The sequence below is a fragment of the Podarcis vaucheri genome (genome assembly GCF_965113315.1).
Source record: "Podarcis vaucheri genome assembly, chromosome: 3".
Classification (NCBI taxonomy): domain Eukaryota; kingdom Metazoa; phylum Chordata; class Lepidosauria; order Squamata; family Lacertidae; genus Podarcis; species Podarcis vaucheri.
The window spans coordinates 110,305,336-110,333,230 of NC_138761.1; the positions used below are offsets into that span (position 1 = coordinate 110,305,336).

General features: G+C 38.5%; 2 protein-coding genes and 1 long non-coding RNA gene across 10 annotated transcripts in view; 1 reads left to right on the forward strand and 2 right to left on the reverse strand.

Moving 5' to 3' along the window:
• Positions 1–27,895, reverse strand: part of MACROD2 (mono-ADP ribosylhydrolase 2) — a 1,043,571-nt gene that overhangs the window by 953,826 nt on the left and 61,850 nt on the right. The window lies entirely within an intron of this gene.
• LOC309528318 overlaps positions 1–27,895 on the reverse strand; it is a 66,773-nt gene that overhangs the window by 36,903 nt on the left and 1,975 nt on the right. The window contains exon 2 of the long non-coding RNA XR_014217655.1: positions 26,670–27,695. This is a non-coding gene — a long non-coding RNA (uncharacterized lncRNA). The remainder of the gene's footprint in view (positions 1–26,669; positions 27,696–27,895) is intronic.
• Positions 11,695–26,830, forward strand: FLRT3 (fibronectin leucine rich transmembrane protein 3). 2 transcript variants are annotated; one of them, XM_082215539.1, is made up of 3 exons: positions 11,695–11,968; positions 19,421–19,999; positions 21,560–26,830. In XM_082215539.1, exon 3 carries the CDS (start codon positions 21,612–21,614, stop codon positions 23,559–23,561), a length of 1,950 nt encoding a protein of 649 aa, XP_082071665.1. In that variant the 5' UTR covers positions 11,695–11,968; positions 19,421–19,999; positions 21,560–21,611; the 3' UTR covers positions 23,562–26,830. The 2 variants fall into 2 exon arrangements, with proteins under 2 accessions (XP_082071665.1, XP_082071664.1); XM_082215538.1 differs by having other exon boundaries at positions 11,696–11,968; positions 19,421–20,131.

The window sequence follows — 27,895 nt, forward strand, 5'->3', positions numbered from 1 at the left end:
AGACTGGCATTAGCACCTATAGTGGCTTCTCAATTTCAGGTTTTAAGCACTATAAACTTGAATCATGAGTAATTTTCTCACCCAACTGAACTGTGATTCAGTTTACAGTATTCAAAAAAAGTAAATAAATAAAGTCCCTTGTTTTCCTTGTAATGAAAAGGAAATATATTGCTATGGAAAGGACACTAGAAGTTGTGATCTAACCCTGGATCAAACAGAAAGAAAAGGAAAGCACTGGAAAGAATAAAAGGTTAGGAAAAGTTATTTTAAAAAGTATTTAGGGCCATTCTATTTTTGAGACAGTGAGTGGCAAGGAAGGAAATGTATTCTGCTACACTGTGCTCCATAACCAAATTGGTGCCTTCCAGTAAGGGCTTCACATTCAGACATATACAAATTTGTATATTAGCATCCAAGTCCAGCAGAGAACTGTTAAAGTTAGTGTTCAACCACTCTGTTTCTTAAAAGTTTTTCTTTACATTGCTAATGAAACTGTGCACACATTTTAACATACTACTGTTGGACACCAACCCAATATCCGAGCAGTGTGACATATCCAGTTCCAGTGTGACATTCCAGGAGTTCCATGAACCCAGGGTTCATGTTTCTTTTTGGGAATGAGGCACAGCAGAGACTGTGGTGCCTTTATGATATATGGTTTATTTATACATATATACAACCTGTGATGGAGGGGTTCACAGCTTCAACACCCCAAAAGCCGCAGCCTTAGATTCAAACAGAAATCAAACATTGCTCTTAAATGTTGCTCTGATGCTCTCTCCAACTTGCTGCTTTACTTCCAGCTCATATCACTGCAACTCAACTCCAAATTCTGGCTTCGTCCTTCTAATTAACATGAGCTAAGGGAATGGCTCCACCCATTTGCAGTCTCACACAGAGCCTCTTACCTTTGTTTCTATTAATGACCCATCACCTCAACACAGGAAGCTAGCCTGGCTTATATTTTTGCACTTGCTGGATCCAGGGGTTAGAAGGGTCTCATATACATCTTACTTCCTCCCCCCTCCCCATTTTTTTTAAACTCTTGTTAAATTTGATAGAGCTTTCAGGAGCAGCTGCTCCAGAAATAATATCTGAACCATAGACCACCAGTTGGTATCCCTATTCTAGACAGGTAGCCAACCCGAACAAGGACTACAAAACACACAATGCAGAGGACTCAGCCACATCTCTTGCTAGTCCCTTGCTATATTCAGTACCTATGTTTAATAATAGCAATCTAAAAGCACCAGCAACCACAAATCAGGGTCTCAATACTATGAAAAAAGAACATCAATCCTTGATTCTGGTCAATACTAACTGGAATCTGGGGAAGGATAAGGGAATGCACACACATACACACACCAAGACAGTCATGCTGAGGCATGGACTTCTCTGGATGAAGTCTCTCTGCTCATGCACGGATAAATAACCTCCCCTTCCTCTGCTCCCCTCTAAGATTTAATCCCAATAGGGGAGCAGTAATCCCTCTCCTTTCCAGCCATTCCCCCTCTCACAGCTACTGCTTTAGCTGATCATTCTTTAGAACTGTCAGGTAGTTCCAAACAGTGAATCTCACACTTAAACAACAACAAATTAAAACCTAGTTCTCTTGCAGCTGGAAGAAAGCAGGGGTAATATTAAAATGATGCTATTCAAAATGTGAAAATGAGAACAAGCAAAAGCTAAAACCATTACATCAGGACTGCCATAGTCAATAATAATAATAATAATAATAATAATAATAATAATAATAATAATAATAATAATAATTTATTCCCCAGCCACTCTGGGCGGCTTCCAAAAGAATATTAAAATACTATAATACATCAAACATTAAAAGCTTCCCGAAACAGGGCTGCCTTCAGATGTCTTCTAAAAGCCTGGTAGTTGTTGTTCTCTTTGACATCTGGTGGGAGGGTGTTCCACAGGGAAGGCGCCACTACTGAAAAGGCCCTCTGCCTGGTTCCCTGTAACTTGGCTTCTCGCAGTGAGGGAACTGCCAGAAGGCCCTCGGTGCTGGACCTCAGTGTCCTGGTAGAACGATGGGGGTGGAGACGCTCCTTCAGATATACTGGACCAAGGCCGTTTAGGGCTTTAAAAGTCAGCACCAACACTTTGAATTGTGCTCGGAAACGTACTGGGAGCCAATGTAGGTCTTTCAAGACCGGTGTTATGTGGTCTCTGCGGCCGCTCCCAGTCACCAGTCTAGCTGCCGCGTTCTGGATTAGTTGTAGTTTCCGGGTCACCTTCAAAGGTAGCCCCACGTAGAGCGCATTGCAGTAATCCAAGCGGGAGATAACCAGAGCATGCACCACTCTGGCAAGGCAGTCCGCAGGCAGATAGGGTCTCAGCCTGTGTACCAGATGGAGCTGGTAAACAGCTGCCCTGGATACAGATTTGACCTGTGCCTCCATGGACAGCTGTGAGTCCAAAATGACTCCCAGGCTGCGCACCTGGTCCTTCAGGGGCACAGTTACCCCATTCAGGACCAGGGAATCCTCCACACCTGCCCGCCTCCTGTCCCCCAAAAACAGTACTTCTGTCTTGTCAGGATTCAACCTCAATCTGTTAGCCGCCATCCAACCTCCAACCGCCTCCAGGCACTCACACAGGACCTTCACTGCCTTCACTGGTTCTGATTTGAAAGAGAGGTAGAGCTGCAAATAGTTGGAGAGCTCGTTGATCCACAAAATAAAATTAAATATTCAGAACACGGGTCCTGACATGCTCAATGCAAGACAGTTTTTAGAAAATGTAGACAGATGTAGATAAATGTAGATGTAGAGGAACATTTTCCAAGCAGAGAAGGTAAAAACACCCAACAGCAGCAGCAACAATAACACACTAGTGGGTGGCCTGAAGGACTCCTCCTTGACTGATAGAAAGAGCTTTCCTCCAAGGGGAAAGAATCCAGGAAAGCAAGGAAGGTGATGGGGGCAGGCAGAGAGAAACTAAGGTGGTCAGGTCCTGACAAGGCTGAAGAGAAATGCTTTAACAGATCCTTAAAACAAAGGATGGAATCCTAGCAGAGGAAAGGAGGAACAAGGAAAACAAAAGGATTCATCACTGCTTTTGCAGGAACTGCAGCAGCAGATATCCTGCTGTGGAGTACTTTTTTTCCTGGGCTTATATAGTTGAATTCACTTAAGTTAAATGACGCGACCCCACTATATTACAATTTTCCTTGATGGAGGAAACAATTGCATGTGAAGCAGCTTTAAGCTGGGTTGGTCAGGAAGAGACAACAATCATGAGCAAACTAGCACATTACGTGTAGAAAGTATAATTAACAAAAGGCAATATGGAAGGCAAAAACTCTTATGGAAGGTACAAAATGCAAAGAAGTATTACAGAAAGACAACTGAATCAGGTGTGAAGGAAGCTTTGGCTCTGTAGATCTTGCTGAGCTATAACTCCCATCCTTCCTGGCCATTGAATATACAGTGGTACCTCAGGTTAAGTACTTAATTTGTTCCGGAGGTCCGTACTTAACCTGAAACTGTTCTTAACCTAAAGCACCACTTTAGCTAATGGGGCCTCCTGCTGCTGCCGCGCTGCCGGAACACGATTTCTGTTCTCATCCTGAAGCAAAGTTCTTAACCTGAAACACTATTTCTGGGTTAGCGGAGTCCGTAACATGAAGCGTATGTAACCTGAAGCATATGTTACCCGAGCTACCACTGTACGTGCTGGCGCTGATGGGAACTGCACTTCAGCAAAAACTGGGGGGGGGGGCAACGGTTTCCCCACACCACCTCTAAATTAATCGAAAGGTATGTCAAAATAAGGTGCATCACTATTCCATCTAATTAGTGAGAGTATGGTAGGAAATGAGATAACTTTCTAAATCAATTATTCAGATATACCTACGACAGCACTGCATATAGATGTTCTTTTGATTTCTAAGGCAACCTACTAAGAAATAGCAGTAGGAAGGCCATAGCTATACCAGCAGGCACTGCTGCTTTCACAGTTGCTTTCTGGAGTGCCAGGCATATTCAAAGCAAAAATAAACACAGTCTTCAAAGCAGCAGGAATCTCTGACATGTATTGTCACAGTCTGTTACTCAGGGAGACAACTTGGTCTTTGCCAGGTGATCCATTTTTAAAAAATCTTTCCACAGAAAAACAGTTTCATACAATAACTGAATAGTAAAAGTACTCCAGGGGCTTTTCTGTTTCTAAAAATGCACACACAGGGAAGTGATACACAAGATGTCAACTGTGGGTTATTCAGATCCCAAAGAGTAAGTTTACTATATGCTTGGATTTAGCCACAAGACACAACAAGCTCACAAAAAATAAAGCAATAGTTACAAGTTGTTCTGTGTCTTTTTCTCAAACACAGATTACAGTATGAAATATGACAGGCTATATTTATATCACAATCACACACCCACATACAGTGCAAACAAGAGTAAAAACACTTGTAGTTATCCCTTTAGATATGGTCACACTTAAAGATTAATACTACTTATAGAATTAAAAAAATCTGCTCAAGCATTCTACTTTTAAGGCCTGAATGTGTTTTCCAGTATCTAGTACGCATGGCAGATGTGTGTTTTTGACTGAACAGGATCCATTACTGCCTTTTGTTTATTTATTTAAGTAAACAGTTTGAAGGTATTGTGGCATGGTCAAATTTTAGGCAATTGTTTTGCAAAACCAAAGCCCAAAGCTTGGCTTCCTTATTTAATTATGTTCTCTGCCAGGAGGTGGACACTAAAATAGTAATTATTTGGTAATTATTAAGGAAGAAGAAAAAAGCAGCAGTATTATAAGGACATTTAATTGTGTGAAAGTAACAATGTTTAGAATTTATTATAAAATGCTGATCTAATTAGAAATATAGACAGTGCCAACTTTAATCAGAACAACCTAAGAGAATCATTGATAATGGCAAGCAGCCTTTGATTTATTAGAAGACAAAATTCTTTGAATACCTGTCTAACTTGTTTGCTTGTTTGCCTAAGAAGAGCACAAGCAACACCAACATTTTGATCAAGGTTTGTAATTTTAGACTGGCCTTGCTAGTCAAGTCAATGGGAAATTTTGTTTTGCTACAGCTGGTTTTATTAGTGGATGGAAAACTTTGGTTGTATTGTGATGTATCTTAATATTTCATCATGAAATCTGCCTTCATGGTGTTTTAACTCCTAAAGGTGGCCTACGTATGTTCTAAATAAATGCCCTTACAGGGCTGTACCCAACAAAAAAGCAATTTGAATTTTCATCACAGCTACTGATATGTAAACAATAAGTACACATTTTCCTACAATGCAGAAGCTTGCCTCCATTGAGTGGCACTGCATTCCATACATAACCATTTTTCTACATGGAATTAACATCCTTTCAGTACATCTAGCAACAGCAGGTGGTGAAGGGTGAGAGTTCACATAGGCTCACCTATGTCTATTTTCTATAGCAAATGCAGAAGCTGGTATAGAAAAGTGGAACTTTCCATGGAAAATAGATGCAACTCATCTAACATTAAAAATTTTATGCATAGAAAGCAAGATCAGATGCATCCCTCGGTTTGGCAAGTGTTTGGTATTTTGAAAAGCTGCTAGATCCTCTTGATTTTCAAGTGCTAAAATCTCAAAGGTGAAGTTAACACTTGGCTGTTGATTAGAAGCCCTCCCCCAGCTCAGATTTTTTTTTAAATGCAAAAGGTTTGTTTATTCGCCACCATCTTACCTAATGGAAAATAAAGTCCTATTGCCTAGAAACTGTTAGTCATTGAGGATTAATGATCTGAAGACTTTCTCATCCTCTTTCTCTATCAAATCCTCAGCTCAGCTCTTTGACTTGTTTGGGTATCTTGCATTGTAAAGTGTAACCATTTTATTACATACAAGGAGAACTTTCCCCTCAAGGAGCAACTGCTCTATGGTCATTTGACATAATAGAATCATGTTTTGTTTTTCCTCAAAACAGTGTTTTGTAAAGAATCAAGACTAGTAGTCCTTGCATACTTGGAAGGTGCCAATTCACTGAAATAAGAGAGAAATGTCAAGATCAAAGGAGGAGTTTTCAGGGGGAGCAGTGGGGAGGAAGGTCTGAGTGATCAAAGAAGTGGTGTGATGCATACTGGAAGTAAAAGGGATCCCACCTCCTCATATTAATTGACTTGACAGGGGCATGTAAAACATACCCCATGAGTAAAACATAGAAGACTCATAAACTAACAAGGGATCCTCAGCTTCACTCTATCCAATAATCCAGAAACAGGAACGACTAGATCTGAAGATGTTTTGGTTTTAAGTTGCTTTCTGTTTTTTGGTTGTATGGAAAATAAATAAAATAATTGAATCAAGATAGACAAGCTATTAATTTCCCACTCCTCTGAGTGTATTGAGAAATCAAAGCACAGATGTTCCAACCTTACTTAAAAATGTAGCTTATGCATGGCTTTTTCATGCAAGATATGAATAGAGATGCATATTTCAATGTGCACTGTCTGAATGCAATGCAGATAGAGAGCACCCCAGTAAGATGTGCATTCCCACACATGTTTGCAACATCCTATTTATATCATAGTTCCCAATTCAGCAGCTGATATAATGCACAGAAAACGTAAACCATTATTCTCTTACAAACAAGCAGTATATAAAAAGGTAAAGGTACCCCTGCCCGTACGGGCCAGTCTTGCCAGACTCTAGGGTTGTGCGCTCATCTCACTCTAGAGGCCGGGAGCCAGCGCTGTCCGCAGACACTTCCGGGTCATGTGGCCAGCGTGACAAGCTGCATCTGGCGAGCCAGCGCAGCACACAGAACGCCGTTTACCTTCCCGCTGGTAAGCGGTCCCTATTTATCTACTTGCACCCGGGGGTGCTTTCGAACTGCTAGGTTGGCAGGCGCTGGGACCAAACGACGGGAGCGCACCCCGCCGCGGGGATTCGAACCGCCGACCATGCGGTCGGCAAGTCCTAGGCGCTGAAGCTTTACCCACAGCGCCACCCGTGTCCCAAGCAGTATATAAATTTTGTTAAATAAAATATTGTTATATGGATGCAACCTGAGTGCTGATTTGCTTCCCTGACAAAGAAGCTATTGATTGTAGATGTGTAGACACATTTGTCGCATTTACTGTTCCCTGCCCTTTCAAAAGGTTCTTTTCCTAGGCCAGAAGAAGCAGTCCAACCCACCTAAATCTCCTAGCCTTTGAAGAACAGGAGAAGCTTCCATGTTAAAGTGGCAGTGTTCCTTTTTCATCAGGGAAAAAGAATGTCAAAGTGCACTCAGAGTAATGGATGCAACAATGCTAATATATAGTTCAGACTGGAGGAGTTGCATGCACAGCCATGACAGTGTTGCAAAACTCTTTCCAGTGGTACACTAAGTCCTCAATCTTGGCTGCCTCACTTGACCTTTAAAAGACTGAAACAGATGTTGCAATACTATCATGTGGCCTTACCTGGCATAAGGCTCTGTACTTCAGAAAGTTTGGTGTCATCTGAAGTAAGAAGAACGATCTCTGATGAGCAAAAAACCCACCCTATTCTGGATTAATAAGTGTACATAAGTTTGGAGCCGTAGCCCAATAAAACTAAAAAATATACAGGAAGGTGACATGGAAGTAAAAGTGTATTGGTGTGCTTTAGTGTTGAGGCATGCGCAGAGTGCCCATCCTAATGCCAGCGGAGTGTGCCAAAATAACAGAGAAACACCCGTTATAGGAAGAGTCAGTTGTTTTACTGACAGTATAATACAGTTTCAGTTACATACAGCTGTAGATACAGTCTTCCCAGCAGCATAGATTATGCTCTGGCCAAGGGTGGGAGCCAAGAGCAAACTTGCCTTAAATGCAACAGAATTTATACTGAGAGCCAGTGTACTATTGTGGTTAAGAATGCTGGACTAGGACTTGGGAGACCAGGGTTCAAATTCCCACTTGGCCATGAAGCTCACTGGGTGACCTTGGGCCAGTCATTGCCTCTCAGCCCTACCTAGGCTCACAGGGTTGTTGTGGGATCAAATGGGGGACGGGGAGAGAAGCATGTATGCCACCTTAAGTTCCCTGGAGAAAAGGTGGGATATAAATTAAATAAATACATAATCTGAACCTTTAAAAAACCTGTAGCTTGTGCTAGGTCATTCTCACATATTTAACAAGCTGCAGGTGCAGGACCAAACACACCCAAATTAAACAGCACATTGAAATTAACCCTTTCTTGTCCTTTTTCCTCTGCATGCATAAATCCTTATACATTAACATGTGCTGTAGCAGTTAAGATTGTTGGACTAAGACCTGGGAGAAAAAAGGTTTCAGATCCTCACTTGGGAGAACCATGTACATCACCATGAGCTCCTTTGAAGAAATGTGGAATATAAATAAAATAAATATTCCATTGGTCCAGGGGTAACTTCAACCATTCCAGTACAACCTTTTTTTGGTGGTGATGGTCCAGTACAGGCACCCCCAATCTTGGCCTCCAGATGTTTTGGAACTACAACTCCCATCATCCATAGCTAACAGGACCAGTGGTCAGGGATAGTGGGAATTGTAGTCTCAAAACATCTGGAGGGCTGAGTTTGGGGATGCCTGGTCCAGTACATGGGCATGGTTGAAGTTAGCCTAATTATGTCCATGGTCACTTCATAAATAACTTCCAACATGAAATGTGTTTGGAGTGTATGTAGCTCCCGTCTGATCATGGGTGTCTATACCACCATTAGTTTTGTTATAATAAAGAATGATCTCTGGATTGGATTTCTGATTTGAAATGTGATTGCAGTATCATTACGAATTGGAGAAAGAAGAATGCAGTCAAGTTACGGAAATAAATAATTTGTCTTTTATGAAAACAGATGAAATATTGCTTTTTCACCCTCTATATTCCTTTCTCATGGGTGCATCAAAAGCACTTCTAGACATGATATTTTAACAGCATTAGGCAGGTTCAATTTAACGCCTATCACATTACATATATCTATTTTTTGTTCTTATCCCGACAGGTATAAATTTGACCCCCCCCCAAAAAAAAGAATAAAACCACAGATTTTTCACTAAATTACATGGTACTTTACACCTTATCATGGTTAAGGACTACCTGTAGTATGGAGTAGTAGAAGACTGACAGAAAGTATCATGAATTTTCTTCAGTGTTGAGGTACATATGACCCCCACCCCATGTCAACATGGTGGTTTCATGGCAAACAGGGTTTGACTTTATTTATTAAACAGTGTATTATAGATAACATACTAGTATCATTTGGATCACACAAAAAAATAGTTGTACTACAACTACCGAAGTCTTATAATTAGAAATCCATTCGGCTAATCAAACTACAGTTCTGATTCATACACCAATCTGTCACCAGGGAAATCATTATCTACCAACATTAAATATCAATATATGTCACTTACAACAACTAACTCCATTTTGTGGCAACCAATATCTCCTGCAATGTTCAGTAAACAAAATCCTATCTACAACCCTTTTTGTTACTTTTTAATTGGATAGAGAAATTTGTTGCTTTTCTAGCACACACTGTCCTTACACTACATTATGCAGTGGAACAAGTGATATAACACTTTGTTTTAGTAATAGCCATATCCTCAACCTACACCTTGTTCTGGCAAATAACCCACCTTTCTGCACACAGATGAACAGCAGGCACCTATGGAGTCTAAATAGTAAAGGCAACACAAGGGGAATCTGATGTAGCATTTTCAAAAACCTTTTAGTATTCTGTGGCAGTTGTGACCTGGTAAAATCTAATTATTTCTCTAGGGCCCTTTGGAATTGTTCAAGAAGATTTGTTACAGTTTCTAGCTGATGCATTAAGCACTTGGCTAAGCTTCACAGGCTAAGATAGCTGAATGTGCATTCTACATATCTTTTATGAACTTTCCACTGCTACATGTAGAGGTATAACATGCACTACTACAACATGTTGATTTCAGTGGACTAAACTTCAGAGATTTTTTAAAAAAATGGGGGAAGAAGGTTTTTGCAGAACAAAGAAATGCCTCAAATAACTACTGAACAATATTCCGCACTGAACTTCCATTAATCCAAAACACAGACATGTAATCTGTCTGCTCCTTTAAGCAAATGTATAATGACACTCTAGAAAAGTACAGGGTTAAATGTTTCCACCTTTTTTATCCCCCAGTTTCTTAGATTCCTAATGATTTCCATAGCCATGGAGCTTTAAATGACTAGATCTCTTGTGAACTTAATTAAGCTTGGCCTTTCTGTCTTCAGATCTAAACAAAAAGTGCAATCAATTAACAAAGGAGATCAGCACACAGTTCTTATGTGCTTACTGTGTGGGACATCTTTGGAAGATAAGGCTAAGGAGTAAACCCTACACAAATCACAAGGAGAGCCCTTAAGGTGGGAGGGTGGTGTTTTGTATGCCTCCTTCCAGCAACTCCAAGCTGTTGCCAAGTGTATTGCTTTCCTTTGGACCACATGAGTGAGGCCAAGAGGCAGGTTGTGTCATCTGGGCAGCCCAGGACTTCCATACACAATGGACTGGACTGCACCCCAGAAAGGTCAATCTGATAGCATCCAGTCTCGTTGTTGAGCACACTGTGCTTGCTCTACCACAGAAATACAGAGATAAAGAAAATGGATCCAATGAAGAAAATGCAACTAAATGCTTGACATAGTCTACAACTGAATGGATTCAGAGGCAACTCATATACTGGAAGGAAACATAGACATTGGGAAATGCCAATTGCAGGAACCAAACTCCAGTTAATAAACAACTAGTGAAAGACAGCTAAATTGCACTGTAAGATACCAAGTATATTCAAATATGCTTGTGAGATAGCACAAATAAATAAATGAGATAACAGACATGAGTATCTGCAATGGTTTATCTCCCTCCACCCCCAGTTTCCTAACACACAATTTGTAATCTGCAGTCTCCTCATTCCAAGGAACAGCACTGGCTTCTAGGGTGTAAGCATATAGTATTGATGCCTGCCACCACCCAAATAAGCTATGTGTAACACTGACACACATCTTATTACCAGGAAATAGAATTAAAATTACTGATTCACAATTCCTAAAACTAACTTTCTCCCAATAATCTCTGAGGCAGTTTTCTACTTTTTTATATAAGAACAAAAACAAAACAGCCTTGCAAGAAACTCCACCCCTTTGCTACAGTTGAAGGTAAATACTGAATATTAGCACTTCTAAATTATCTAGTCTTACCATTATGAGCATTAAAATAACACATTTGTTTTTTCATTAAAAATGTCTCCAAAAAGGGATTATCGCCAGAGGAGTTATTTAAAAGTTTTTGCTGAGGACCCTCTAGTAGTAGTTTAATTATGGTTGGTCCTCCAACTTTTAACTTAAAGCATTAGCTAGGTCCATGTAAGGATCAAATAATGAATGTATTGTCAATACATTTCACTGTGGCAATTCCCAACTATTTTAAGTGAAAACTGTAAAAGTTGTACAAATGTATTAAAGCCGCACATCTGCATGCTGACGGAAAAAAATACTCGATTTGGAGATGACTGAAATGTTTTTGGCACGTATCTAAAGCTGGTGAACTGTAATATAGCACAGCTCTGGTTTTGGCATGCAATCCTGGATTTTCCTTCTCCGGCGCCCTCTGGTGTCTGTAATGTAATCTTTTGACAGCCTGCTTATCCAGTTGCCTGACTGAAGCAGAGCCAAAGACCTGCCCATTTATGACATCACCTCTTTATTCAACCACTGTTAGGTGAAAGCTTTAACTTCAGACTTCGGAGGTGGGCTGTGTGCACGTAACTGGAATGCTTCCCCCCTCACTCCTTCTCAGTGAGGGAGAAGTGATTTGACATAGCAGAGAGCTCATACAATAGCTGCTGCTGCTGCTGCTGTTGCTGCTGCTTCTTTTTGTCTGTGGAATCTGAAACTGAGGGTTTTATAACCGTTACTGGAATTATTGCTATTCTGCAGTTATAAATGGAATTTCTTTATAGATATATATTTTCTACTTCATCCTACTGGTAAGTAATTCCTTCTAATTTGCACTCAAGTTTGATTTTTCCCACCCAGGCATTATAAAATTCAGCATAGCAGAAGGAGTTAGAAGGGAGATTGAAGAAAACTGCTTTTAAACTACAATGCTACGCAAAAGTAGGGTTTGCAACTGTATATAATTCAAGGTTTCTTTCAGGGTGGGGTGAGGGGGGCTATGTGTCTGATGGTTGGAAACAATTGTTCAGTCTAGCTCTTTACAAGCGTTCCAATCTAAATCATCAAATGGAAGACTTTACAAATGTGTTTTAACTAAGAGCTACAGAGCACACCAAAATTCAAGCTGCATGTTTTCCAATGTGGCCAATGCTGCATATGTGGCGTGTTCTCTTAATACTAGTTTCACAGCTATGGAAAGAGATAATCAAAAATTCATCACAGAAAATGAGTGCTCTGTCCAGGAGCAAATGTCTTCGTCTACTTGGAGGAACTTTTATAATCTTTGGTAAAGGGTAAACAGCTACACCTAGGTTTTAAAGCCTGCATTACTGTTTCCCAAATCCGTAGTGCTAAAGCCATATATTGCTTGATACAATTTAGCACGTAAGCCCACCACTCACACTCACCGTATGATATTCTTTCCTCAATGTATTGCAAAAGCCATTGCCTGATCAAATACAGTATGTGACGTGCATAATAAGCCAATAAATCTAGTCAGACAAATTAACAGACCTAAGCTTTTGAACAGAGGCTCATGCAAACAGTGGGACAGAAATTGCCATATTGAATTTTTAAAAGAATCATTTGTGGCTATATCAAACATGAAGTTTTTAGAATATCATAGTCCTCTGAAAATCTATTGTCTCCACATGTTAAGCTCATGTTGCCTCCATATTTTAAGCTTGTCTGTGGCCATGTATTTTTTTTAACTACAGCATAAGTAAAACACTGCAATTGATATTTATAAGGAAACTCTAGGGTATGCATGTGAAACAAAATGGTTTCAAATAGTTTAAGAATGCAACAGGCCTGTCTCAAAAAGGATCAAGGTAAGCAAAACCTATCATAGCAGCATAACCCTAATTCCTAACAGAAACTGTAAAATTATCCATGTTGGTTGGTTAAGTTAGCATCCATAACATATCAGCCTATATCCCTTTTGATATACAATTAACTATTAAAAAGTTGTTAAACAAGGCCTAATGAACAAAATTAATTGAGTATCATTTTACACTTTGACTGTTGCATGTGCATGTAAATTGCTATTTTAGTTTATTTTTCTTCTGCAGTACTTTGCTTGGATCTGCCCAAGAGCTGTGGTTTACAGAAGTAATATGGAAAATGTATTAAAAACCAATAGAAAGCACCGTCCACTTAACAAAGCTTCATGCTTTCCATGTAATTTATCTTTCTTTTTTCAGTTTCAAAACCTAAAATTCAGTAAGCAATTTAATAAGTGAATTACATGATTTATTTAAGCTGTAACTTTGAAACTGCAGGAATCACTACAGTCACAAAGTTGGTGGAAGTAATGCAAAGACGATTCACTGTTATGCACAGAACTAAATGAATACTACAATCAGTGGGCAATTGCTACAGAGAGAGAGGGAGGGAGGGAGGGAGGGAGGGGTAGAGGTAGAGTTTAATTCTCTACTTTTTAAAAAGAGTTTATAGAAAGGGACTGCCATGTACAAGTTGAAGTCTTACACCAACTTGTTCCTATAAAATGTGACATCACTGGACAATTAAAATTACTTCCACAATGGGATCACGCTAGGTAGTGTTGAGGATGAAGCATTCACAAGCTATTATTTTATAGTCAATGACAGTTCTTTCCTATCAAGTGAAACAAGTTGGGGAAAGTTTAATTGAAATTTAGGGTCTGTCAGGCTTTGGAAGATTATTAATTATCACTTGCTCTGTTTCCTATGGGAAGCTATACTCTCCAAGCAATAAGAAGTTCAAGCTATGTTTATAGTACTACTTCTTATATACAGGAAGCTTTTACAAATTTATTATCTGGATTAAAACTGAAGAGTTTGAGGGAAAGCTACAGTTTGTGCCACTGAAGTCAGGCTGCACTGTATTTTTATTGTTAATGTTTATTTACCTATGTCTAGCGAGGTAAACAAACATAATTTATGACATTTAATATACTAGATTAAAGTGCACAAGATTCCTAGGATTAGAATTTTAGTCTGACATCCAATTCTCTCCCGGTGACTGTTCAAATTTCCAGAATTATTTATCATTATAATTACCTTCCACTCAAAGTTTTTTCCCCAGCTCTATGTCTTTTCCTTTAAGTAGCTATGGCCACCTTCCTAGCATCAAACCTGATTTACATTATTGAAGAAAACTTCAAATGATATTAAGTTTTAGAGCTCATTCTCCTGGGCAAATGAATTTAACTGATTAATATTGCCATTAGAAGTATTGTAAATGCTTTTTGCACCCCACCCCCTTAGAATCCTTCAGTGTTCTCTCTCCAGAAGCCTTTGTGATTAAAACAGAGAAACTGGACAACAGCATTGGGGGGGAAAGGCAGACTTGCAGCCGCTGAAAAGAGATTTCTTGCAGTGTATGCTACCCCCCAGTGGGCAAAATTGCTGCACTAAAGTCACAGAAATCAGAGCCTTGAGGAAAAAAGAGCCCTGTCTTAAAGGAAAAAAAGTAATCGTTTTCTGTATCTATATTTATCTTTATTTGTATTTTTGTATTTTTTTTCTGAATTTGAAAGAGGCAAGATAGAGTATGAGTGTGTACTTTCCGTGTTATTTTTTAAAAGCTATATATAGATATAATGTGTATTAGATGCCAACAATGCATATTTCTCCTCTGGGTTGAAGGTGCAAATCCTGACATTTATTTCAGTTGAATCAGGATGTGAGTTAATATTTATGACACCCCAATCACATGGAAATATGTTCAACTGATTTCAGTGGAATATGCTTACATCTAAGTGTGCTTAAGAATCATAAGTAAACAGACAAGAAATACATTGCAATGTTAAAAACTGATGTTAGCAAAACAAGGCAGTAATTTATTTTCAAATATCAGCATTAGAATAGTTCAATATAAATCTAGTAGTATTAAAGTAAAATACATCACTTGGAAGTGTAAAAGCAGTTCCTACCCAACAACACATAAGCTATCAGAAAGTAAGGAAGACAAAAAATATTAAATATGAGGTGTGCTTGAGCTTGAGGTGTGCCAAGAATTTGTTAAGGCCTACTCCAAATACCACTTTGGCAAAATATATGAAAGCAAAGATTGGTCCAAAAATTTTAAACAAGTCAAAGCAATTGTTCTCTAATTGTGACTAGGTGAGTTTAGCAGCTTTCTAAAGGTAAGCTACAAGCTACAGCTGACAAACACTGCAATCCTAAATACAGTTACTTGGCAGTAAGTCCCATTAAACTGAGAGGGACTTACTTACTGAGTAAAAATGCAGAGGTCAACATTGTAAGGCTGCATACCTAAACCTACTGATGTGCAAGCAAGCACCACTGAAATCAGTGGCTCTTCCTGCCAAATGAGGATGGCTAGGGCCAGGATTGCAAAGTGCTATTTATTGTTTCCTACTGCAATTTATGAACAAATAAGAGTTAATGCTTTTCGGGAGGGGGTGGGCAGTTCGTTACACTTCTCACGTTTAAAAGTTAGGGATCATCTATATCTTCTCAATGGGAGTTACTTTTTTAAAAGTTGTATTTTCATGGAATAAGCATAATCATATTTATGTTCACTAGCAAATAATGGTGGCCTTCATATATACTACGAAAATGCAAATTTACTACCAGCTTTAGCATGGGAAGGGCTAAGATAGGTGATCATACCAACTCAACATTAGTTTCGTTTTACAGAACCTTAATTTAAAACTTATGGGGAAACTGTTTACTCCAATGATCATGCTTAATGTAACGAATAACACGTGGAAATGATGTGATATTTCAATGTGATACAATTGTTAAATATGGTTATTTCCATAAGCCAAAGAAAATGTTGCTAAAAGAAAGTAAAGACTCAGAAGCCCAACTTCTCAACAAAACTTGACATTCTTTAGCCCTCACAAGGATATTTTAAGCTTCTTCTGCTTGCCTAACTTTAAACAAAAGATGAGGGTCCCCATGTTCATGAAACAGGGTGCTTAGAAAATATTTTGCTGTCACTACTAACCAACCCTGAGTAGTACACCTAAGAAAACATGTTGCACACTTCATTTTCAATACAACTGAGTAATGTTTAACCAAATTAACATTATAACAAGCAAAGCTTGTTGAAAATATCCCTGCTTTTGAATGGCTGATAGAAGTCCAAAGCAATAATCTCAATGCACTTGAGCACATTATATATAGGAGCAGACACTTTCTTTAATCCACAGAGGGCACTGTGAAATAAATCAAATGGCTATGCAAAACCAAAATCGCTGAACAATCACTTTTGTACAGCAAAGCTGAATTAATTCTGGTTGTCATGCTGTTGACATTTATAGCCTAAAGAGATATATCTGAATCTTCAGAACACTGCTGTGGATAGTTGCTAGAATGAAAGCACAGCCTTTCACATCAGTATATCATAAATGAAGACACAAATTCACATATTCTAACTACTTTTTTAAAGTTTTAGGATAGGTAGTTGACCCACATCATAGCATAAAGTACTAAAACCAGAGTTTTGGTTATAAATATTTAGAGTATAAAGTAAAAAGGCTCCTTTTGTGCAGTGCTGCCTTTGGAACACTATAGTTTCTCAGGTCTGAATAGCTAAATGTTTTAATTACCAACTGATTGAACAAATAAATTGGGCACCACAGGAATTTATCACCACAGTTTTTCAAGCATGGTACTAATATATTGAGAAGTGGTAGAGTTAAAAACTAGTACTGTACATCTTTCTGTTTTTTAAAAAACGTTTGTGCACCAGGATTTCTTCCATTTTCTTTTTGTTTTGTTCAAGATTAATGTTCTCTTTCAAAACCATGGGCCCATGAAGCTCACAATTTGATGTTGTGAAAACCTGGCCACAGTGTCTCTGAACAGTGGGGGGCATTTCTCTTTTCATCCTGCAAACTCAGCTATAATGACTTGATGTCAGGGAATATGTAAGGACAGCTCTAGAAAAGAGAAGGCTGAGCAAGGCAGCAGGATTCCCTTCTGTAGAGACAGATCATTGCTGCCTTTATTATGCAAACACATTGTTTTCAGCACTAGCTTGGAATATAAAAGCGAAGTGCAAGATATCAAATTAAATAAAAACTAAAGAAAACTGTTCCCTTCTAGCTGAAAGAAGGGGTAGGGGGGCTGGAAGCTTAATCCACATTTTTGAAACAGTCTTTTTTCCCCTCCAATGAAACTTGCTTTATTTTATCCTTTTGTTTTGATGTAATTTTGAGAGTAGGGGTTTTAAAAACCCAAGAACTTAATGAGCTTTAGTGCTTTCATTTTAATCCAACATTGCTGCTAATACAATAGGGGCAATAAGTGAGGGCTTGACTATCAAACAGTCCAAAAGGGAATGCATTTGAAACATTTGGTAAGTGAAATAAAAGTTTTTGATTCCCAGGAACAAGTACATTCTTTGCTCTAGGTAAGGTATCCAAACAAACTCTTCAAGCAATTTAAGTTTGATATCCATTTCCCAAGAGCAATACTACTTAAAATCCACTATCTTTAATTAATCACTTAGGTAGTTTAACATTTAATTCCTACACACAGTATATGTCTTCTGCTAAATAAATTATTCTCCGTTTCTTGAAACTACTTTCCTATTACTCAGTCTTACTATAAAAAAACCTATAGTAATTTCTCCTTTGCTGGTTAACCAAAGTGGATTATGAAGTTCAAAAACAGATTATAAACTTTAGAACCTCATAGTATCCTCAATATTTAGACAGCTGAACAAATAAGGCTACTTGCTAATTGAGCAATGTCCTCCAAGGTTTTTATCAGGCTTCAGTTGTTGTTTTACATTTCATTTCAAGGTAATGGTGCTATGCAGAATCTAAGTCTTTTATCACTAATCACTTCAGAAAATTTCATTTTGTTTCAGTACCGTATTTTTAATATATCCACATCTCTTAAGAACTGATGGTGATGATGACTGTTACATTCTGAAATCCATAGGTAAACACCAAACATTTAACAATGCTGCATATCACAACAGAAACACTTTACATTAATTTTGAACAAATGTCGCATTATACTTTGGCTGTACCAATAGTCTTGGTGGCACAGGAAGACAAGTGTTTACACGACTGAGTTGCAGAAGGTAGAGAAAGGAAACTGAACGCTTGTACTATTTCACATACATTGGAAATGTGTACATTACCTAGCAATAGTCTAAAAGATGTTTTGGTGTGTACTACTGAGTACTTTAGAAACTCATTTCTAATTAGAACTGATACAGTGTAAAAGGTGAAGCAGATTTCAGTGTGCATGGCAAACGTAAGGATGCACACGCATTTTTAGTCCTGCTGTATTCTGTGTACTTATTAGCATAGGAAGCCTTGCTACCCCCTTCTCCCCTCTTAAAGAGAGTTAGCTCAATGGCCGATCTATCTCAGTATCATCTATACTGGGGGTGAGGAACGTGTGAGGAACTACCACTCCAATAATCCCTGACCACTGGCCTTGCTGGTTAGGGCTGATGGGCGACAAGTTCGTCACCCCATGGTCTATTCACTGGCAGTGGGACTGAACTTAGGGTTTTTCACATAGAAAATATATCCTCAGCTACTGAGCTATGCTACTTGCCCTTCTTAGAATTGCAGCCATATTTGGTGGGTTTAAATTTCCAGGTGAGAAGGAAAGGTTACCCACAAGCAGATATTAAAACCATTTAAATGACGTTTTACATTACAACATAGCATTCTTCTTGCTTGTGTAGAACAATCTAGCCTGGCAATCCATCAGTCTGCAGGACTGGTCCGAAAGGATCCTTGTGTTGTCAAAATATAGTTAATACAATATTATAGTTTCAATTTTCAATCCAACTGTACACTTTAGAAATGTTCAGCACTGTAATTAACTACCTCCTCCTGGAGAATAAACTCGGAACTACAGTCACTAAGACAGACACCTGAGCATTAGAAATTGTTATTATACCTTTGCTGATTTACATTTTAAACTATCGGCAACTGTCTTGCCTTCTGAATGCAGAAGACCACGAACAGTAGTATGCATGCCATCCACTGCACCTAGGCCTCTATTTGTAATCTAAAGAGTCATGTGTCACATTTGCAAAGCAGTTTCTCTTTGGTCCGTTGATCAAAGCTGACTTCCATTGCTGTTTTGTTTAGACCAATTTCTTCCAATGCTGAACTTAGCTGTGTATCTGATTCAAGAACTTCAAATTTTTGCTCTATTAGTATTCCCATAATGAGGCTTTATTATTATAAAAATGCTAAGTCAAGAAAAGTTTGCACAAGGCAATTCATCATCACTTTTGGATAACAATTTGCTTTTTCCTTACTTTTACAGGCACCAACTGAATGAAATTTTAGAAAGGAAACCCTGTCACTGGTATTAGCATGTTTTGGTTTCCCCAAGAAAATTAAAACAAAAACCATCTGAAGTGAGCACCTGGCATTTTCAGACAGAATGAGGAAATATGCTGAGCTGGAAATTCTGATCAAGCACTAAGTGAATGGTGCAGCCCACAGGCATGGATTTATCAGGACACATCAACATTCAAAGTTTATAGTTGGATGGTTGTGGACAGAAAAAAAGAAGCTATCATGATTCAAGCCTTAACATCACGAATTGTTTTGAGCACATAGAGCTGAAGTTACCATCTCTAGCCACAACATTATGAAAAGAACTTCTAAGCATTCAAGAATTTTTTTGTTACAGAAGTTGTTCACACACACTTGGGGGTAAAAGGAGAGAGAAACCTCTTCCCTCTTCTTCAAAGTCTCATTCCTGCAGAGTAACAGAAACTGAAGCTTTTATCTTCAGCAGCCTGATGTGCTTATTTACCATGATGAAACTTTATTGGAATGTTCATTGAACATAGTGGAGCTCACCAGGAAAGATATTATACTCACAAGCATCATTTAAGTAAGTACTGTGAAGGAAATACAGCTGCGTGAACTAATCTATAAATTTCTCCAAGCCAACTTGGTTTCTAGAAAATCGTATGCCAACTGGATTCTAGCAAGCACAAAAGGTTCCCTCGCATCTTTAAATAAGGTAGGTTCCATAACAAAATATTATTTTAGAAAGTGGAACAATTAAGTTCCACAGGTCACGAAAGTAAACCATTGCAATGATCACATTCTACAGGTAAAAGAGAACTAACAGTTAACAACACAGAAGCAAGCACTGCCAAAGAAATATTTTTAAAAATGGGTTAGTAAGTATGACAAATTAATTAAATAGACAGTGGCAAAGCTAAGGAAACTATGCATCTTTAAAGTATTGTCAAATATCAGGTATTAAAACATAGTATGTTTAATGTTTAATGAGTTACTCCTCCTAATTACCTCAACCAGCAAGATAAGTTTTTCATTGGACACCAGTTCATTTTGCTGGCAAACAAAATAGTTTCAAAATCTTGTTTTGTTTCTTTTTAATTTTACAGAGCAATAGAAAAAATAATCCTTGATATAAAATATAGATATTCCATACCTTATTTTATTTTATTTTATATGACTAAGGAAAATCACTAGTATCCTAAGGCTGCAATCCTATTCCCACCTACCTGGAATTTACCTGAGTATGCATGGTTAGGATTTCAGCCTAATCCATGAAGTAATATACAAGCAATATTGAAATAACTGATTATATCACATGTTTCAAGAGGTTTATGCAAGCTTTCATGTCTCTAATATTACAAAGTTGACAATTCTGTTTAAAATGAAAATTTTGTCACTATGCCATCTACTTGAGGCAGAAGTAAAGAGAAATCTGTTCTATATTTAAGCTTCCACTTAGGTTTAACACCTTTATTGTACTTCCAATGGAATAGTTGGAGACAGGGAACACATTTCATCACTGTTCATTATTAGTTACCATGCAGTGTGCCCTAATTATTCACTCAGTATTCATACTTCAGCAAAAAACAGTGGTCTAAGGAGAGTTTGAATACCTAAAGATGAATTTCAGTATCATAATGTGTTAAAGTAGTGAATTTAGGTTCCATTGTGCCCGCATCTTATGAGTACAAGGCAGCTGCACAAAATGATTGTGGGGTGAACTGTGTACATGCAGAGGATTACTGAAGTTTCTTTTTTTTAAAAAAGTTCCTATGCCAGCACAGCAAGCTACTACCAACAAAAAGAGGAGGGGACCTGGGGAAACAAACCCCTTAGGGAGCTCTTTGGGTGGGGATGCCAAATAATGCTTTCTTATGCAGGAAATAGATTTGGATAAATATTATTGACAAATACTTTTCTCACTCAAACCTTATTTAAAAATCATGCCTACGTGTAATTGTAAATTCTTGGCAGGAATTTTAGGTGGCGATCCCATACACATGTATAAGCAAGCAATCCCCATTTAACACACTATGACTTATCTTCAATTAAACATACATAGGACTATGCTGTTAGATATGTTGTTTTCATTTCAAAGTGATACTTCACTGTACTCTACTATTAATCTGATTTTTTTTTCTAGATTGCTGAAAACCAAACACTAGTCTCTGGGCAAACCTCATTGCGACTTGACCATGATCAGTGCAACCTGGAATTTCATCCTAATTTGGACAAAGATAGGGCTTTTGCTCAAAATGGCACCTCACTCTGTCAGTGCCAAGTCCTGCCCTTCAGCATGCCGCTGTGATGCAGGATTCATTTACTGCAATGATCGTGACTTAACATCAATTCCTACTGGGATTCCAGAGGACGCTACAACCCTTTACCTTCAGAACAATCAAATCAATAATGCTGGAATTCCTTCTGAGCTAAAAACCTTGATCAAAGTGGAGAGAATTTATTTATACCACAACAGCTTGGATGAATTCCCTACCAACCTCCCAAAGTACATCAAAGAATTGCATTTGCAGGAAAATAACATAAGGACAATTACTTATGATTCACTTTCACAAATTCCTTATCTGGAAGAATTACATTTGGATGATAACTCTGTTTCTGCAGTTAGTATTGAAGATGGAGCATTCCGGGATAATATCTATCTTAGACTTCTTTTTCTTTCTCGAAATCACCTTAGCACCATTCCCTGGGGCTTGCCTAAAACAATAGAAGAACTGCGCTTGGATGATAATCGCATTTCCACAATTTCGGAGCTGTCCCTTCAAGACCTTACAAATCTAAAACGTCTAGTTTTAGATGGAAATCTCTTAAGCAATCATGGATTAGGTGAGAAAGTCTTTACGAATCTAGTCAATTTAACAGAACTCTCATTGGTCCGTAATTCCCTTACAGCAGCTCCAATAAATTTGCCAGGAACAAATCTGAGAAAGCTTTATCTACAAGAAAACCATATAAATCATGTATCAGCTAATGCTTTTGCGTACCTACGACAGTTGTATCGGCTAGATATGTCCAATAATAATCTCAGTAATTTACCTCAGGGTGTCTTTGATGATCTGGACAATATAACCCAATTGTTTCTTCGCAACAACCCTTGGCACTGCGGGTGCAAAATGAAATGGGTTCGTGACTGGTTGCAAATGCTGCCTCTCAGAGTTAATGTACGTGGACTGATGTGTCAAGCCCCAGAGAAAGTTCGTGGGATGGCTATCAAAGACCTCAATTCAGAGCTATTTGATTGCAAAGATGAGGATATTGTAAGCACTATCCAAATTACTGCTTCAGTACCAAACACTTTATACCCTGTGCAAGGACACTGGCCAGTTTCTGTGACCAAATCACCTGAAATGAAGACTCCTAATCCACATAAAAACTACAGAACAACCGCTACCCCAGTGCAGGAAATCATTACCATTGTTGTAAAGGCTGTAAGCACCGAGACTATTCATATTTCTTGGAAAGTTGCACTACCCATGACTGCTTTAAGACTTAGTTGGCTCAAGATGGGTCACAGTCCTGCCTTTGGATCTATAACTGAAACCATTGTTACAGGAGACCGGAATGACTATCTGCTTACAGCACTTGAGCCAGACTCACCATACCGTGTATGCATGGTTCCCATGGAAACCAGTAACATCTATCTGTCTGATGAAACCCCCGTTTGTATAGAGACTGAAACTGCACCCCTTAAAATGTACAATCCTACAACCACCCTAAACCATGAACAAGAAAAAGAACCATACAAAAATTCTAGCTTGCCCTTGGCTGCCATCATAGGTGGTGCAGTGGCACTAGTAGCTATAGCTCTGCTGGCTTTAGTCTGCTGGTATGTCCATAGGAATGGGTCCTTGTTCTCGAGAAACTGTACGTACAGCAAAGGACGTAGGAGGAAAGATGATTATGCTGAAGCTGGAACGAAGAAGGACAATTCTATCTTAGAAATCAGGGAGACTTCTTTTCAGATGATATCTCTGAACAATGAACAAGTGTCCAAGGAGGAATTTGTAATACATACCATATTCCCACCTAATGGGATGAATCTATACAAAAACAACCACAGTGAAAGCAGCAGTAACAGAAGCTACAGAGACAGTGGTATACCTGATTCAGATCACTCACACTCATGATACTAAAGGAAATTAAAGACTTGTGGTGGTTTCTTTTTTCCCTTCTCACAAAGAATGGCAACTTGAAAAGGTTGCTGGCCTACTGCAGAACACTGGATTAAAAGACTGAATAAGCAATGTATTGTACATTTGCCATATAATTTATATTTAAGAACTTTTTATTAAAAGTTTCAAATTTCAGGTGACTGCTGCGATTAATGTAGCAAGGATGCCTGAAAACAATTCTATATTTTAGTATTTTTTAGTAATTTGTACTGTATTTTCCTTGCTAATATTGAAATTACAGACCATTTAACTTTTGTGTTCTACTGAGTAAGATGACTTGTTGACTGTGAAAGTGAATTTTCTTGCTGTGTTGAACAATCAGGACTTTGCATACATTTGAGATCCTTGTAAGTATAAGCACAGGCCATTTTCACTTTGGTATTCGTAAAAGGTTAAACCTGGCAAACTGAAAATGTTCAGAAGTGACTGCGAAATTGATCAAAATACAATCTTGGGTATCTGAAATACATAAAACAACTAAAAACCTAATGTGAAAAGTAGTGGGCAATACCAGCTACTTAGCTATAACCAGATTTGTAAGTAATAGGATACTGCAACAGATAGCTGTTGTCTAGGTAGGGCAGATGAAACAAGAATAAAGCACATATTACTGATCTAAATGCATAAAAGCAGGGTCAGCTCTTATTTTTATGAAAAATAAAATCTAAGACTACCCTAAACATATAAATGTCCAAACCTAAATTTATTCATCATTCTATAAGAGAACTTGTATAATTGCTAACTGCAGTTCTTCTGATGTCATGAAAGCATATACTATATATGCAATTAAATGTATACTATACATATTTCAACTGCCATTGAGAATATTGCCCATTGCTATCACAGTTATCTGAATATTAACAAACACACAAGTGAAGATACTTTGATCTGGCTTTCTACTTAGTTGTGATCTATTTAATGTTTAATACCCAAGACATTTTGTTGCCATAACTATTATTCCCCAAATGAAAACCAAAGTGCATTGAACGCCCTTTGGCCAGTCTTGTATGTGCCTTGATCGAAAGTTATATGTGTTCCGCTTTTAACTGGGAACAAACGTTTCACACACATACACTTAACTATGGAAAGATATTGGTCTCAATGCTGAATAAAATATAAAATGAAGTATCATAAACTAAGTGCTCTTCTTAACCTCATTAGACAAACACACACACAGTGTTACACCAATTGAATATTTAGAATGTTTCTGCACTATCTGGGAGGTAAAACCTGAATTTCTTCCTAGTTCAACCAAACATGATAGGATATAACAAGTTCTTTTCTCCTGCCACAGCTAGAATATTACAGAATAGAAGGAGGGAAGTTAAAATTGATACAACTAGGTCATTTAAGTACAAGGAGACAGTTTTCTCAGGAATTCTTTTACTAGGGTGATGAATGGCTATAGATATGGGACAGCATTGATCTTGAAATTATTGAAATTGTTAACTGGATTATCTTCTACATTTACATGATGTTTCTGCAATGATTTTGAAGTGTGTGATTTGGGGGAGGTAAGACAACATGTCTGTATTTTTGGCAGAGCCAGGCCAGCCATAGAGGCAGACTGGGTAGTCTCCCAGGACAGCACATTTAAAAGAGGGCAAACCATGTCACAACAGCAGATTGACCCTGAGACCACATTATGTTTCTAGTATATCTGCATCCCAGCACAAACCGAAAGTCCACAATGAAGTCCTCCATAACATGGGAATCTAGGGAACATACTTGCTTCACGTGGAGAAGTCCTTGTCCTGCCTCCCCAAGGACAGAAAAAAATTAAGATCTGGGCTGCCCCATTCCTGCAATTGTTCTACAAATATGTTGTGCCAATAATCTGACTTCATATATTTTTGAGCTCCAATGCTTTAAAACCATTGCCTTAAAACACCAAATTGTTGTATTTCTAGTTGTTGTTAATCGATTGGACATGATAAATCTTACATCATCCACCTCACTTCATATATTACACAGACAAGCGGACACTGACACAGACACACACACACACACACACACACACAGACAGACACACACACACACACACAAGTTAAGGGTACTTTAAGCTATTGTTCATGGTAATTGATCTTTAATAGAAAAGTGCAGAGTATATATCACGCTGTGTACTCTTACCTTAAGTAAAGCTATGTTTCATCCCATTAGGATGAATTGTTGAAAGAAAACCATTATGACAAAATTTTAGTAGATAGGTTTATGTTTTTCTAAAATTTCCTAGAGTCAAATAATTGGCAAAACAAAAAATTATTGCCAAATGCATGGCACAGCGATTGCATGTCCCATCAATCAGTCCCTAAAACCTTCCAAGTAGAGCCTGTATTTATGACTCTACCTTATTCAGCTGCAAAAAAGGAACTAGTAGCTGAAAAGACCATCTGTAAGTGAGAGAAATGTCTCTCAAACATTTCTCTTTTCCACACATTAACAGACAATAATCTTATTCCCATAAATCAATATCCAAATATGGCAGTAGTTAATGATGAAGTCCATTTGTCAATTTCTATATAATTAATTATAAAAAGAAGATAATATTTGATCATTTCTCAAAAGCTGAAACTTTGAAGCAGGAGGAGTGATTTTGATGTTATGCAGAAAAATCCAGAAAGGAGGGGTTTTGGCTCCTGCAGGGAACTAATAAATTGTTTAGGGCATGCACAAAACATGTGACTGCAGAAACAAGTAGCTAGTGTGCGTTCACATGGACCTAATCCAAAGGTCACACAGAAAGCAGGCAAAAATATATTTCTGAAGATAGCGTAGATCTTTTCCCCATCAACCAATCCACGCCAGTTGATTAGCCTATTCCATTAAACTCTCACTTTAACTTCTCAGCATAATAAGGTCACCTTATTAAAATTTACATTGTCGATATGCTGTGCAAACGCATCTTAATGCAGGAATGGGAAACCTGTGACCCTTCAGAGATGGATTGCTGGCCTACAGTTCCCCATTACCCCATACTGTCTGGGGCTGATGGGAGCTAAAGTCCAACAGCATTTGCAGAGCCATGAGTCATCATCCCCTACCCATTTTAAATACATTAGTAACAGGAGATTGGCTAGGAAGGCAGTTGGACCCTTTGACAAGGGAGTCAAATGTGTGCTAAAGGAGGATAGGGAGATTGCAGAGAACCCAAAACTGTCTGAATCTGGAGCAATCAGGGGGAAAGAAAATGGCAGCTGTACTGCCCCCAGAATAAAATATTTTTTTTAAATGAAAAATGGCAGATTCCCAATGGTACTCCTAAAGATTAGGAGTTGCCCTGAATTTCACCAACCTCCCAAAAATGCACAAGAAATCATACTTCAAATGAGATGCCTGTAAATGGAGCCACAAATTTGAAGCAACATTTGGTCCATCCCTACTTAGGATACATTTTTAGATAAATTTGTATGGAGACCATATACATTTTCACTGTCAGCTAAAACATGTGCTGACGTTATTGCAGAAACCAGCCATGGACAGTCAGGTCACAGGCTACATTCTACATGTTCAGCATACACACAATCCCTCCACCCACACCCACCATCAATAATGGCATCTTTGTATAGTCTTTAAAACTGAGCAGGGGAGAAAGTAATCTATTATGTTAGCCTTTGGCAATGAAAAGCCAGGTTTATTTCAGTAACAACAATTAAATATATATATATTTAAATAGGTGGGCAACACTCAACTGTTTTTCCTCTTTTAAAAGCCAAGGCAGAAAACACTGCAATATCTTTCATAGTGTCCACCCCACAAATGTCAGAATATATCAGAGTATTACATTAAAATGTAAGACATTCATATCCACAAAGACGTGAACCCAAATGATCCTGCTTGTTGCCAGTTACATAATGGATCTAGTCCTGCAAAAGCAGTCACAGAGTTGGGTGCTCTCCTTCCAGTTCTCTGGGCCTCTAGAGTCAGTTGCTGCATGTACCATCAATATCTGACAACTGTCACTGCTGGAAGCAATCCCACTGAGAGCCGCTTGTCTTGTGTACTCCCTTCACATTTGTCTATCACCCAGTAAGACAAATCTGAGCTTTTTAGAGACAGTCATATCAAATTGAAAATCTGCACACTAAAAGGCTTTTTAGACCAGTGTTTCCCAACCGGTGTTCCGTGGCACACTACTGTGCCGTGAGACGTTGGCTGGTGTGCCGTGGGAGGGAGGCGGGCGAGTCGGGCGGTGAGAGGCAGCGGCGGCGAAGATCCGCGTCGAGCCGGGGACGGCTCCGCGGTGGTGGTGCTGAGCGGCAGGGCAGCGCGTGCAAAAGGGAGGAGCGCGA